Source organism: Hemicordylus capensis, chromosome 5 (genome assembly GCF_027244095.1).
Source record: "Hemicordylus capensis ecotype Gifberg chromosome 5, rHemCap1.1.pri, whole genome shotgun sequence".
Lineage (NCBI taxonomy): Eukaryota > Metazoa > Chordata > Lepidosauria > Squamata > Cordylidae > Hemicordylus > Hemicordylus capensis.
The window spans coordinates 85,557,059-85,572,396 of NC_069661.1; the positions used below are offsets into that span (position 1 = coordinate 85,557,059).

The 15,338-nt window shown below is 45.2% G+C and overlaps 2 protein-coding genes across 7 annotated transcripts in view; one reads left to right on the forward strand and one right to left on the reverse strand.

Moving 5' to 3' along the window:
• The window catches only part of WWC2 (WW and C2 domain containing 2), a 196,323-nt gene that overhangs the window by 51,248 nt on the left and 129,737 nt on the right, over positions 1-15,338 (forward strand). The gene's annotated exons all lie outside the window — the stretch shown is intronic.
• LOC128327632 (uncharacterized) lies at positions 9,653-14,845 on the reverse strand. Of its 2 annotated transcripts, XM_053256670.1 has the most exons (7): positions 14,730-14,845; positions 14,256-14,279; positions 13,545-13,573; positions 11,768-12,370; positions 11,462-11,587; positions 10,939-11,167; positions 9,653-9,974 (listed from the first exon to the last, which is right to left on the reverse strand). In XM_053256670.1, the coding sequence occupies exons 1-6, from the start codon at positions 14,759-14,761 to the stop codon at positions 10,941-10,943; spliced, it is 1,041 nt and encodes a 346-aa protein (XP_053112645.1). In that variant the 5' UTR covers positions 14,762-14,845; the 3' UTR covers positions 9,653-9,974; positions 10,939-10,940. The 2 variants fall into 2 exon arrangements, 1 of the variants encoding a protein (XP_053112645.1); XR_008308709.1 differs by lacking the exon at positions 9,653-9,974 and having other exon boundaries at positions 11,115-11,167; positions 11,252-11,587.

Below are 15,338 nucleotides of genomic sequence, written 5' to 3' on the forward strand. Positions count from 1 at the left end.
GGTGCGTCCGCTACATCTGGCAGTCCTAGGTGGTGAGGGTACTGTATGCGGATTTGAGAGATATCACTGATGCCTCTATCCTGAGCTATAATTGACAGTTCTGTCAAACATTTGAAAGGCATAACCAACTATGAGATTTAGAATTATGAGTAGTACTATGAAGAGATGGAAACTAATAGGATGTTCACATATTTTCTCTTCTTTTGATAGGCAGGGTTTAAAAAATGAATAGTCCACGTATGGAGGACTATGTGTGAACAGATTTAAATTCTGCATGCAAGTAAGTTGAATTTAGCCCCCTGTATGCATTATGCAAATTAAACCAGGCTCTGACAGATTTCCTTTGTATCTAGAAGTCAACCCAAAAATGTAGGAGCCAGACAACAGATACTTGGCAAAACTGCTGGACTTCATGACAGACACATAGCCAGATGGTGGCATAGTGTGCACCCGCCTCCCCGCAAAATTCTTCTTCCTCCCCAGTGGCCACCAGGAGCTCAGCTGAGGAGGGAGAAGAATAGCTCGCCTCACAGCCTGTTGCGCCGGCTATCCAGCCGCTCCTTCTCCTTCCGTTTCCACAGAGCAAGCAAGCAACTGCTGGGCTGTACTTTTGTCTTCTCCCACCCACACACCTGCTCAAAGAGCCAGTGCCAGTAAAGCTGGTTCGAGGTGCTGAGAGAGACGTCAGGGAGACTGGAAACGACCAACGCGACGGCCGCTGCTGAGAGAGAGATGCTGTAGCTCAGAGCAGCAGAACATGGAGGAGGAGAGAGAAGACTAGTCTCTAGTCCTCCCCTTTAGCTGGGCATATCAGGCAGGCAAGTGTTTGGCTGTGTCTGTCTTGGTAACATAGGAAGATTGGTTTTCTTGACTTGATTGAAATTAAGTCATTATGTGGGGGAAGGGGATTTGCAGGTGAGGTCAGAGGTGCACCTAGGTAATTTTGGAGGTGTGTGTCAGTGTGTGCCTATGTCTGTCTCCCCCCTCCCCCATGATGGATCCTGGCAGCAGGCTGCTGCTAGCAAAGCAAAAAGAGAGGCTAGTGGGGTGGGATGTGTGACTCTTGTCTGGGTCTCTGCAAGAGAGAGAGAGAGACTGTATATACAGAATGTACATAGGCATGGCTGATGCTCTGCAAAGGTGATAGGCTTTATCTGTGGCTCCCCCAGGGCTTTGGAATATGCTCCCTACTGAAATAAGAGCATCTCCTTCTCTGTTTGTTTTCAGGAAAAACCTCAAGACTCTCCTGTTTTTGCAGGCTTTTAATTAGAATTAATTTTAATAATAATTTTACAATTTGTTTTAATATCTATTTTATTCTATTCTTTTTATTATGTATTTTAATTTGGAACTTTTAAATTTTTTAAATTTTGTACACCGCCTAGAGATGTATATACCAGGCGGTATAGAAATATGATAAAACAAATAAATAAATAAAGGCGGGCCTTGGTTCTTCGGCTGTTGCCATATATCCTGACCCCCCACACTCTTGCGATCCCACCCCCAAAATTTAGGCTGGCTATGGGCCTGCTTAGTGATGGACATTGTAGAATGGGGAGGGGCTTCTCCTTATCCCCTCAACAAGTAGCATACTTAGAAAAGAAAAGACTACCTCAGACAAATAAAGATCTTATTAAATAACTATACCTCAGATTATCCTAGTTAAGGCACCATGGTTAAACTTCTAGGCTCCATGGCTCCCTGGTGTCTGGGATTTGTCAGGCTCTGCCCTAGTAAGCCTAAGACTTCACCAGACATTATTCATGCACCCTTCATATTCAAATCATGAAGGCTAGAAGCAACTAGAAAGGACTAGAAATCCTGATATTTTCAGGATTCTGAGTTCTGCATCAAGTACAAAATGTAATATTTTCATGCTTGCCCAAATCACAGCCCTGCGTTTAGGCAGGTGAAAGCAGGAGAAGATGGCAAGAATAAGAATATCCTGGCTAAATCTGCTTGGTATAAGAATCCAACTTCTTTGCTCATGTATTGTTTGACATATTGATAACTCATACATACGGTTAAAAACAGACTTGAACAAATAATTGTATTTACTACTAAATATTGATAGATTGATGGATGGCCATTGATGGATGCTAGCCATTAACTATGTAACACAAATACTGTTTTCCTGATTAGTATTGTGTACTTGTCACACTGCTCCTGTTGCAGAATGGGAGGTAAATAAAGAAGCAGATTCCAGGATTGAAATGCAAATAGACCACAACTTTAATAAACAAGCATCTTGCCTGAAGTCTTGAACCTAAATTCCAGTTATCACCAAGCTATGGCCAAAGCCTCACACAAGTGAAACTGCCCTTATTTCCTCCCTCCCTCCCAGAACTATCCCTCTGCCCTGCAGGTTTTGCTGCAGACTCAACACAGAGTTAGCACAAATGGTGTGCTGGGCAATAAAAGAACAAAATACAAATAAACCTGAGCTACTTAGTGCTGCCTCTTTCTGTTTCCTGGCATCTTAACTCTTACCACTTTACAGAATTTTGATTATTTTATGCCAAACTGAAATGCCATTTCAGCAAGGAATCTGATGACTTGCTGCATCTAACATTCAGGTTCCGAGTGAGTGACCTGAATATACAACAGTCTCATGGAGATAAAACTTTCCATAGCCGAGGTCCATCAAATCCATTTTATTTCTGGCAGTAGTTGGTCAGATACCTGTGGAAACTCAAAGTGCTATATGAAGGTAATGTCCTTGGTTGTTGGTTCCCTGCCTCTGACATTGATAGAGACACTACTTCCGTACAGTAGATGGCTTTCTTTCGCTGTCATATATTACAGCTGATGATAGACCTTATCCACCATGAAATAGTCTTTTTTAAAAAGCCATTTAGACTAGTAGCTATAAGCAGATCTTGTGGCAGTGAATTCCATAAGATGACATTGTGAAGAAGTACTTACTGTTCTTGATCCTGATCCTAGTGCCAGTTAGTTTCATTGGGTGATGCTGCGTTTTAATAGTACAATATGGGAAGAGAATAAATGCTGTGTCCACTCCTTGCTCCACAAAGTGTGTTGGGAAGTACTATCTCTGAAATCTCCCTGATTACCAATTAAAATAACTGGCAACTTTGTTTTGCTGGAAGTTGGTGCACGTATAAAAGGCCACTAATAATGTCTCTCCTTGTCAGAGCATTTGACCCCCTGATGTTTTGCCGCACCTTTCTCTTGAAGCTTGTTCTGATGATGATGGCTTAACCGTAAAATCTGATGCCAAATAGGAGAGGGTGTACTAGCACCGACCTGAAATTTGATATTAAAGCATATACCGGACCTTTCTCTAAACTACCAGCATATGTTTTTCTGTTTGTTTTTACATTCCAGCCTGTTCAAACCAACATGGGTTTGTGATCGGAGAGCAACTGGGCATTGGATTACTGTAAGCTTCACGTTTTTCCTCATTTGTTCTTCCCAATTAATGGGGCCAAACCTCAACCAAATAGTCTTTTATCCTGCTTGGGCTATTAGCCATGCTGTTCTCTGACCTGTTTGGACTATCAGGCATGCTGTTCTTTGACCTCCTAACTGTGGTAATAATTGGGAACAAAGGAAGGATTTAACATTTTAGAGCTCCCTTGTGCAAAACAAGGTGAGGAAATGGTTGAAGCTGATCATACGTTTCTTCGCAGAGTGTTCATCCTAATTAAAGTTGCTTCACACTGTTACAAGGAACCCTAGGAGGTAAAACAAAACTACATTACCACTGCTTGCTTTCATTTGGAAGACTTTTGAATGTCAGAGAAGCCTCTCTGCAATTTTATTACATAATCTTTATCTAGCTGCTTCATAACAGAGAATATACCCAAATGGGTAAAATTCCAGTTAGGTGGTCTTGTGCCCATATTTTGTTGTGAATATGTTCTAATGATGAGTTCATGACTTATTTGCTCCATGCATTTCATCCCCATACGCCCAGTGATTTTTTCATTTTATTGTTATCTTTATAGTGCCATCAATGTACATGTTGCTTTACAAGTTATCATGACCAAAAGGGAACTTGCAATCTTAAATTTCAATTGTGAGGAGGCAACATAACAAGGGAGTAATGTGAGCAAGTTCAGTTGTACATATTTAGGCAGTTGCAGGTGACACCTGGAGTAAAACCAATTTGAAATGGGAAAGTGGGTCTGACAGATTGTCCCTTGTGTGAGGACATCTAATCCATGGGTAAATAGGGATCTGAATGCAGACATTTTAGATAAATGTTGATGTGTTTTTTACTGGACTGTAATATGCTTTTGTAAGTCTAAAGGAAACCAACCTATTAATCTTTAGCTATGCATCTTACTATGGTGTGAAGAAAACAGGAGGGAAATGTTGTGAGCCTACGAAGCATGAAAAAAGGCAGCAGAGTCATTGGGCTTTTGAAGGAGAGGTATGAAGGTTAGCAGGTTGTGGGGAACAGGAAACCAGGGCTTGTCGCCAAGAAAAGCAAGGGAGCTTCATGAGGAGTGTTTCTGAGCCAGTTCTTTGAGGGTCAAATGGCGTATGAGGTTAAACGCATCAGTATAGTTCTGCCCCCTGCATTTTAAAAAACATGATACTACTTGCAGTGCATTTCAGAGTTGTTTCATGCCACGTCTCTTGTTGGGTACTGTTGATTTGATTAACATGTTATGTTATTAACATGTTAACATGTTATGTTATGTGCAAGAGGAAGGTTTCCCACCAGGAGCTACTAATACCCCTAGAGATACTTGAAGGGCTTCCAGGTGGTACTCAGAGCCGTCCTACCTTCCCATGCTGCAGCCATGCTATTTGTTCCTTAGCAATGTGTCTGCTGCTGAAGGGGAGGGAGGAGGGTGAGGACCCTTTTCCTCTGCTCCTGATTGGTTGGCTACATGCTGAAGTTCATTGTACCCCTCTTCTCTGACAGGCTTCAGAAAAATAGCACTGAGTTCGCTCATTGAAATCAATAGACCAAGTTTACTTGTCCTATTAATTTCCATTATACTGCTTGAGTAACTTAATGTGATGTAAACCAGTGTCTGTAGTAGCCTCTTTCCCTCACTGTCACACTTACTGTATTTACTTGAATCTAAGATCTATTTATTAATTTATATACCGCCTGACAATGAAGACTCTAAGCGGTTGAGGTTTCCCTCCAGTTCTTTCCTGTTAAATATGCAGGGGTCGTTTTTAGATTCTGATTCCTCTTTCTTTTAGGTGAATACAGGTATATTTCACCTCTGTTTTAAGGCATTGTCTTACATTCAGAGTAACCTTCTGTTTGGGTACATATAGTGTGTGTGTGTGTGCGTGTGTGTGTGCGTGTGTGTGTGTGCGCGTGTGTGTGCCTGATGGGCATTAGGACCGTCCAGTTTCTTCATTGCACTGTCCATGTTGAGGGCCAAGAGATGCAAATTAGTATTTTCTTATTGGATTTTTGTGTTTTTTATATTGCACCATGACTTCTAAATGACCCAATATTCTATTTTGTGTTCACTTGCATTTGCTATCCAATTGGCCAGAGCAAGAATAATTGTTACCTGACTGAAAATTTTGTTCAAGTTGCTCTTGGAAAAAACTCTCATTCGCCCCTCCACCCTGATTTAGGAGGTTCACTGTGTCGTGATGTCATTTGAGGATCCCTGAATTACACAATTTGAGCAAGTCTGAATTTTCCAGAGTACTATTGCCACATTTCTCACTCTGTCTGATACTTACCGGTACTTTAAAACTATGATGAGCTATTAGGAGACAAGCACAGCAAGAATCTGAATTTCCAATTTCTGTGTCATTTCAAGAATTCTTTGAAAGTGGGGAAAGGCCTTGACAGAGGCGTATCTAGGGAAAATAGCGCCTAGGGCAAGCACTGAAATTGCACCCTTGTCCAAACAGGAATGATGGGACTTGTAGTCAACAATATCTGGAAATCCCTGTTAAAAGGAACACTGTACCATCTAGGCATGGTTGTTGATCAAAACCTGAAAACATGAGCCATCTCTGTAAAAGACTTAGAACAACAGTCAGGAGTTATGTGAGGATTCCAAGTGTCATTTTCTCTGTCTCATATCATGCTTTTTAAAAAAATGACTTTGTCCTAGACTAGAGGATCACCTGCCCAAATAGCCACTAGCAAAATAGGGGAAGAAGAAGGTGGTGGTGGTGTGTATGTGTGTGTGTCTATAAACCAGTGAATGATTCCTGCCAGCCTTTGTCTTATGATGACTGTTGGCTCATGATGGGGTATATGTGCATTCACCACACTAGTGCTTACTTTGACACCAGGAGGGAGGAGGATACATTAGTTTGCCACACTAGATAGAGGAATTTTCAACAGGAGCAGACAGCCAAGTTCTGCCAGGGCCAAAACAAGCCCCTGCCCGATTAAGAAATCATTGTAATTTCGCCCCTTCCCATCACAAGCAGTGTGCTGTTCTTTTATTATTGATTCTAAATCTCAGATATCCCAGTCATGGATGGAAAATTCAAGGTCAGTTTACAAGAGACACATTTTCTACATGGAAGTTTCTTCTGTGCAGGTGTTGTGCAGAAACCCATGTGTAGTGACCGCCAGGGGCATAGCAAGGTTGGAATGGGCCAAGATGAGATTTTAAAATGGGCCACCAGCCCCTCAATGTCCAGGGCCTCCACGCACCCCAGGCCCCCAAGGATTTAAGTCTGATATTTCAAAATAAGTATGCTGCCAGGAAATACATTTCACTGAATACACACACGGACACTTCACAATATATAGTGATATACATTGAGTACTATATATTTGTGCTACTTTTAATGCCTAGAACACACCAGAAACACTAATTATTAAAATGGCCTCCTTGCTGCAGATTAGCAAAGGAGACTTTCAACCATGCAGGGTGAGCCTATGTTTGTTTTCTCAGAATTCTTGAACAAATTCAGTAAAGTTTGATTCCAGGAGGTTTTTCACATGAGGCTTTTAAAGCCCTTTAACACACATCTCCTCTGGAATGGAGGTTCTGCATTCACATGTTGGCCAGATGTGCCCTAAAGTCCTGTGAAGTTATTGGAGAGCAGTTCACACACAAGAAAAATAAAATAAAATAAAAGCACAACACATGCTTCACAGTTCTCACTCAGACCTTCTGGGTTGCAAAACAACTTGAACATAAGTGCATTAATACATGAACGAATGAATATAATATTGTTTGTTCCAGAAGTTTTTGTAATTTTCTGCCATGAAACAAGCAACAGGCCTTTTTAGATAGTAAAAAGCCAGAAATTGAAAGCCAGAAATTTTTCAATCTCTTTTAAATTAAATATTCAGAGACTTCTCAGTCTCCCCCCCCCCCCCGCCATGTCAAAGCCCTATGGCAAGCAGATCCCTATATACCTGGGGTGGGGGGAGGGTAACTACAAAAAGGAATTCACAGTCTACCTTGCAAAAGCTGTGTTGGATTGTCTGGGCAGAGAGTCTGCTGCAGAGAACTCTTCCATCCTGTCTCCTTCCTGGCTTGCAGGGGAATGCCAAGTTCAGGCTTCAGGGAGGCCTACACGGAGGCCTCTCTGGAAGCCCCGCCCACCTGCCAATCAGCTGAGAGGCGGGGAGAGAAGAAGAGCTCTCTGCAGTTTGCAGGCGGCTTGGATCCTAGGCCAGAGCCGGAGGGCAAGGCAAGCAGGATGGCAAGTGGCTGAGGGGCCCTGGGGCCGGGCCGGTGGGCAATGGGGTGGGGGTGGCAGGAACTGGTGTGGTGCCCCCTCCTCAGTGGCGCCTAGGGCACGTGCCCTGGCTGCCCCCCCAAGTTCCACCCTTGAATGCAGGTGGTGTGCCTTTCTCTTGACAAGATGCATCCTTTCTTGCCTTGTTGCAGGCACTGTCATGGTTAGGTGTGCAGTGGCTTGTGATATCCCTGTTGAGATCTGATTTGGCAATTTTGCTGAGCCAAGGCAAAGGGATGTGTATTAGTTGCTAGGCAACAGCAAGGGACTTTCAGCTGCTGTTTTGTTGGCTCCCCGACCCCTGGGCCAAATATCCCATTTACTTTTGGAGTTGGCCCTGGGCTGGCATATATTGATACAGATATGAACTATTCTCTATCAGAAGAAAAGAGAGAGAGAGAGAGAGAGAGAGAGAGACTATTTGGTTTTGGCAAAATAAGGAAATTCTATAAAAGTAGTTCCATTTTTATTAAGGGGCATCCAAAACAGTCATATCTCCTGGAGCTGTTTATTTCTCTTAAGTTAAAACAATTAGTAGACTAAATGTTGGTCACTCTGGCCAGGAAATTGAATCCTTTTAAGAAAATCAATGTATGACCATCCAGTTAGCATAGTGTTAATAAAATGTAATAATGGTGTCAGGATTACAGAAACTCTCTCTTCACTTTTAAAAGGAAACTGACATTGAAGATTGGATGATATTCCTGAATCATTGCCAGAGTATCAAGCTTGTTGCCTAGAGCTGTCTGAATCAGGCGCATCATTTGTCTGAAACATCACCTCTTTGCATTACTGCATTCATGGGCACAGCACTCCCATGGTGATGTGTTCTAGGTGCAAACACTCAACCCAATGTATCCCATTAAGAAGGCATCTTCTGTTGATTCTAATGATTCTTCTCAGTGCATGCACAATGAGCCTCAAGAGCAAACATATTCTTGTCCTTACACTTGACCATCTTTAAGGGCTGTTAGAGATGGTCAAGGACAGGCATTTGACCACTGAGTTGTGTAGCTAATGCAGTGGTCCCTGCATTGCTGTCTTATTTCATTGTCATATCAAATCTAACATCTGCAGTGACAAGTGCTCTCTTTCAGGCTTTCCTTCTTCTCTCTTCTCCGGCAGAAAAACAGCCTGGAAGCTAAAGGTCTAATCTCATTGCTGATCCTGCATTTGGGAGGAGGCCTGCTATGTAGGGGGCCTCTTCATTCTCTTTCCCTGAAGTATCAGCAGGGATGGATTGCCCTGGGTAGAGGTCTGATACAGAGCTCTCATGATATAAAGGTGGTCTCCTTGGGTTCTTCTGCCAGAGTACAAGCAAGGCTGGAAGGTCCTGGGAGGTGGCCTGATATGGAGGCTGCCTTTTTTGGTTCTTTCCTGTCATGCTCTACAGAGAGCCACCCCCACAGCTTTTCTTCCTGCAAAGGAAATGGAGGTGCCACCTCCTAGCTGTTCCCCCAGGGCCAAATCAGTCACTCCGTTTGACTCTGCCTGGATCTAAGCCTCCAGCTGCTGCTTTGGCTCTTGGTGGAAAATAAGAAGGCTGGAGAATAACATTTGGCCTCGAACTTGGGCCTTCCAGCTGTTGTTTGATTACAGCTCCCATAGTCCCCAGTAGTCGCAGTAGCCAATAGTCAGGGTTGATGGGAACTGTAGCCAAACAGCAGCTGGAGGGCTGGAGTTGTGCAGCCCTGCCCTAAATCAAGCTTCCTCTTCCGCATCACCATTCCATCCTCTTCCACACGGGGCAGATCCCTCTTCAGGGCCAAAATCCAGCCTCCTAGCCATACATGTTGGGGCAGACAAGCTCTGTATGAGCCTCCTGGTAAGGAACTGTCTATCTTGAGCTACATCTTGAACCTCTCAAACATCTCTTGGCCCTGAGTGGACTGGCCAAGAGAGTCTTTTCTGTAGCTGAGTTTGACCCAAAGACCTTTTTACCCAACTCTACCCAAAGAATATTCAAAGCAAGACAAATGTATTTTCTTTAAAATAAAACATTTTATTTTTTTAAACAATAAATATGCAAGTTTTATTGCTGTTCTGTCTCTACATCCTATTAAAACAAATATTTAATTTTTAAAAAATATATACACAGCATTTTATTGCTACTTATGTAAATAGTAGCACAGTTGTCTCTTTTAATCTGCCTTCCCCTTCTTCCTCAGCAACGTCCAGCTCCCTTGGAGGAACTACGATCCCCATAGTGGCTTCCACCCTGGCCAGTCTGCTCCTTAGCCGCCTCAATTGTTCCCTCAGTGCCTTGAAGCTTTGTAAGCATTCCTGGCAGCCGCGGAGGTCTCTTTGGCCTTGAAGGAGAGAACACAAACAGGGTGAAGGGGCCTGTCCTCCACCATGTCAGTCCCTGCACGGACTTCTAGTCCCCTTCCATGCCCAGCACAGACTCCTCCTCTCTGTCTTGAAAACCCTCCATGGCTATGTACCCCCCCCCGGTGAACTTGTACCTCATCAGGTTGATTTTTGCTCTTCCAGCTTCTCTGTCTTCAGGAGCCACCTGAAGGTCTCCTGCTCTCTAAAACAACTCTTTCTCTTCCCTCTCTCTGACCCTTGGGTCTGGAACAGCCACTCAGATGTGGCCCCTCGTCTCTCTCCTATCCCTCCAATGATACCTGAAAACCCACCTCCACTGCGCAGCCTTTGGCGTAATGCCTCAGTAGAGGCAGCTCCATCGGCTTGAATCGAATGCCCCTTATGCTTTCCTCTCCCATTCCTCCTCTTCCTCACTTCTCTCTCCAAAGCCAAACTTTAGACTGTATGCTCCTGGTGGCAGGGAACTTTTGCCCATGTACATTGATGACACTATAAGGAGGATTTGCAATATGCACAATTGTATATCATCCTCCTTGGTTTCCTGTTTCATCTCAGCTTAAACTCAAAAGGGCTGATATTTGTTTTCCTTTTAGCATTCATATTCTGCTCTTCCTCAAGCAGCTCAGGGAGGTTTATGCATGGTTATTTTTCCCTCACAATAACCCTAAGAGGTAAGTTAGGCTGTGTGACAAGTGACTGGCCCAAAGTCACCCAGAGAGTTTCATGATTGGATGAGAATTCAAACCTGGGTCTCCCTGGTCCTAAGGAGGTGCAGCTGAAATACATACACATCTTTCCCCCACTTGCCCCCACCTCAGCTTCCCTCTACTTCTTCTATTGTATCCCTGCCTCTGTTTTTAGACTATAAGTTTTTTAGATTGTAAAATCATAATGAGGATGGAAAAGGTAGAGGTTATGGAGTGCTGCCTCTGTGAGACTTACGGTCACGCAGCTGATGGACCTGCATCTCTACCAAACTCTGCAGAGTTTCTTTTACATTGCTGAGGTCTGGCTCCAGAGGAGGGGGGGGAGGAGGAGGTGGAGAGGGATACAGGAGGAGGGAAGAGGATGGACGTGGATGGTGGGATGGAGGCAACCTCCAGAGAGGTAGAGGACAATGATGAATCAGACCCAGAGGGCTGGAGAAGTGCAGCAGGGCCTGCAGGAACATCTGCAAGAGAGAAGAAGAAGCAGGAGGTCAGCTGCAAAGGCTGACATCCTACCACACCCACCATCACTTGCCCTCACTGCTCACTCTGAGAAGCTGCTTGGATTACAGGCACTGGAGCTTGGACACATGAAAGACAAAAAACGAAGGAACACTTCAGCAAGCACTGACAACCCACTCACAGGCCTCCCCCCTGAAACCTTAAGATGCAGACTCAAATCAAGCATTTCAACATGAAATAAACAAAAGAGCCGTTCTTAGCCCAGCAGCAATTTCAGGGGCATGCTGTGAACATACCTTCCCTTTCCCACTGCTGCAGCCAAACTTCACTGTGGATGAGCCTTGTCCGCATGTGTCCGATTTGCAGGTTGATGGCCCAGAGAGAACGAGGGAACTGTTGGGAAATGCGGCGAACCCTCAGTTCTGCAACAAAGAGAACAAAAAGGAACAAATGTTGTATGTGCTGACCAGGCTAAGTACTGGTGACTTGCAAAAAGGGCAGTGTTAGGGCTTAGTCCATCATCTGGGCTGGGTATCAAAACTGCAGCTGATCTTTGTGCTGGGTGTATATGCAAAAGGTTTCTGAGGTGTCGCAATACTTACGCTGCTGGACATTGTCATACTGTAACCCTTTGAGGAGTTCTACTTCTTGCTGAAGATAATTATCAGCAATGGAAGGCTCTAGTAAGGGCTCTGACACAGAAGCTGCTTCCTTTGGAGTGTCTGTGAGGATGGAAGGACCTAGCACTGAGGTATCCTCAATGAGCACTTTCCCCAGTAGGTCATTGGTGATGCAAGGTGTTGGAAGGGGTTCTGGCATTGAGGTTTCCTCAATGAGCTCTTCCTCCAGGATGTTGTTGGTGATGTGAGGTGCTGGAAGAGGTTCTGGCACGGAGAGTTCCTCTGTGAGCTTTACCTCCAGGATGTCATTGGTCATGTCAGGTGCTTGAAGAGGTTCTGGCACGGAGGGTTCCTCAGTGAGCTCTTCCTCCAGGATGTCGTTGTTGATGTGAGGTGCTGGAAGGGGTTCTGGCATGGAGGGTTCCTCAATGAGCACTTCGCCCAGGATGTTGTTGGTGATGCGAGGTGCTGGAAGGGGTTCTGGCATGGAGGGTTCCTCAAGGAGCTCTTTCCCCAGAGTGTCCCCCAAAACATTGGGGAGTCCACCAGAAAATGGTGCAACATGGGTTGGGTTTATGGGATGACCTGAAAGAGAGGAAATAAAGCAGGAATCAGGAAATGATCGTGGCTTGTAGGCCTGATAGAAATGGCCTCCCTTTTCTGCCTAGGTTAGCCAGCGGGGAAGTAGCCTGGGATTGTGGGTGAGGTGGGCCACCCAAGGAAACAAGCAAGGAATGAAGAGGAGTACATTGCATATCACTGACTGGCAAGACAGCCCTCACCAAGTACATTTCAGAAGGGAGTGCAATGGCCAGGCTCTGTCTGCTGTACATACAAGTGCAGCTGCCTTCTACCAAGTCATACTCTTGGCTCTCTTTGCCCTAGTGTGGCTGGTAGCCACTCTTGGGCAGAGGCCTTTTCCTAGCTAGCTAAGATCCTTTAACAGAAGATGATGAAGTCTCAACAGGAGATCTTGTGCATGCAAAGCAATTGTTCCACTACTGGGCTATGGGCTCTCCCTTCTGTGTGAGGAAAGAAGCTTCTCCTTTGAGCAGAATGGGAGCTGATGGTTGACATGGACTATCTCTGGTTCACGAACCAACCCCCAGTTACAGCCTCTTGGCCTAGTGGGGTGGGGGGGTCTTGAAAATCTGCCTGGATGCCATAAGCAGGAAGCATAGCTGTGATCTCAGGAATGCGGGCCTGGCTCCTAGAGGTAGAAAACTGTGGTCGGAGAAAGAAAGTGTCTCTTTGGACCAAGCTCAGAGCACATTGGCCAGGAAATGTTGCCCTTGTTTTCAGGTGATCCTCCAATTCCATCTTGGCCCATGTAATTGTCAAAAAATGAGATACTTTGGAAATAATTAGCTTCCTCTTTTTGCAGGCAGCGAGAAAAAGACCCAGAGGATGTTCTGGGGCTGGGTGTGGGCAAAGGGTTCTCACAGGACTTTTTCAAAAGTGCACAACCTCTAAAGGAGAATGACCAAACCTACCTGCCTGCTGCCACAGCCCTTTCCCCATCTCCTCCTCGAATGGAGGATAGCTAGATGTGACTCACAGAGCACACACCCCCCATTCTCCTCTAACACTTTCGTCTGCATCAACAGAGGTGGCTGAACCTGCCCTCCTGCTATCCATCCATCAGATGGATGTCTGCCCATCTCTCTCCATTGTCTAAGAGAAACAGTTCTCCAAGGAGGCTTTCCCTGGGGGGCTGGGGAGCCCTGAGGAGAAGCAGGCACTCTCATCATCCACTTACCTGTCAGTGCCCCCTCTTCATCTTCATCCCTGCAGAGATAAGGAGAAATATTCTTAGTAGCAAATCACAGGAAAGAGAGGGTCTCCTCCCCCAGTAATACTAGGGGTATTACTAGTATTACTAGGGGTATTACTAGTATGTGCCCTCCGTCTAATTTTAAATCACATGCAGTCAAGTATGTCCTCTCCCCTAATCCTTCTAGCTGGCCCTGCTAATTTTGGATGATTCCATAGTTGGGAGCAGTGAATGTAATTGCCGTTGAATGTCACTCACTGCATTTTGCTCAGAGTATTTTTCATTGAGGATTGACTGGTTGTGGCGGGGCGGGGGTGGGTGGGCCTGCTCTCGTAGTTCACAGTCATGAGGCCAGGTTTCCCACCCCTCTCCAGTGTAGTTTCCCCACTTTTTAAAAAGTCCCCCCCCAAGGGACACATACATGCTGTTTTGTGTTTTAAATAGGAGGGAGGCAGCCTGCCAAAGGTATCAAGGGGACAGTTGATGAAATTGGCATTTGATTCAGCAGCCAATTACTGGCATTCTGAACATGGAAAGGAGATGGGCTCACCTTGATGAGGCAATATATGCCACACCTGGGTTTGGGCTATGTCTGAACACCTCCCCCTTATCTCTCCCCCCCCCCATCCCTTCAGCTGGCCACACCAGAGACAAAAGCATTAAGAGGAGTCAAGGGTAGAGAAGAGAGCAACTCACTTTGGTTCTGCCTCTGGGTGAGACCTATGGGAACATGAAAGAAGAAAAGGTTAGGCATGTTCTTGGAAATAACATGGGGGTGCTGGGGGGCAGCTTTTGAAGTCAGTTTCAACTGGTGGGCAGGATTTCCCCACAACCCCCCAAGTGGGCCCACAGGAGCCAGCCAGTAGCTCCTGAGTGATACAGCTTCACCAGTCTAGGACCTCCAAGCTTAAGAAACACAGTGGAAACCAGCCAAGCAGGTGACCTTCGAGGGCCGCCTGCATTTCAGGGAGAAGCTGTCTGGTGTGAATAGTGGTGGTGAACTTGTGACCACTGAAGTTCCCACAGGGAGCACAAACACATGTGAACACAGCAGGCTGGGCTTCAGTTCTCTGCCCAGACAGGCTAAAACAACGGAAGGGCATCTTTAAAAACCAAGTCCACACGTGTGTGCCATTAGATTTTGCTTCACCCACCATGCCAGAGACTTACCTGCAGGCCACACATGACCAACAGCCACCCATCTTGACAACTAAGCTGATAAGTTGCTAATAAACTGACAGCCGAAGACAGCCAATTTATTGAAGATGCTTCAGCTAATCTAAAACGCTGCCAAGTGAGCCTGCTGCAGAATCTTCGTAGGTTTCCAAGGGGAACCATGATGGCAGAATTCTGTGGCTGACTGTGAAGTCACAAGTTACTGTTACTGGTCATGCTGGCTCTGGTTTGAATCCAAACACTGTCTTGGGGGTGCAGCTCAAAGTGTCAGAGCACCAGGGGCGAGTCATCCCAGTCCTGCCCTCCCTGCTCCCCACATGTCACTTTCTATTCATTTGACTTTCCCCTTCTGTTAAGAAATTCTGAATGAAGGGGATGCTTGTGGATAGGGGTGGGCTGCAGCTGCTGCTTGTACAGTTGGACACAAAGTTTATAATAAGCCTTGCATGAGTCCTTTGTAACATGTAAGAGGGCAAAGGCAACAGCCAAATCCATTGCATGTCCCCAGCTAATTTCCCACCTAATCACTTAGATTAGATTTCCACCTAATCACTTGCTGAAGTCCTTTAGCTAGGAAATTCCTCTAAATCACATTCAGCACTG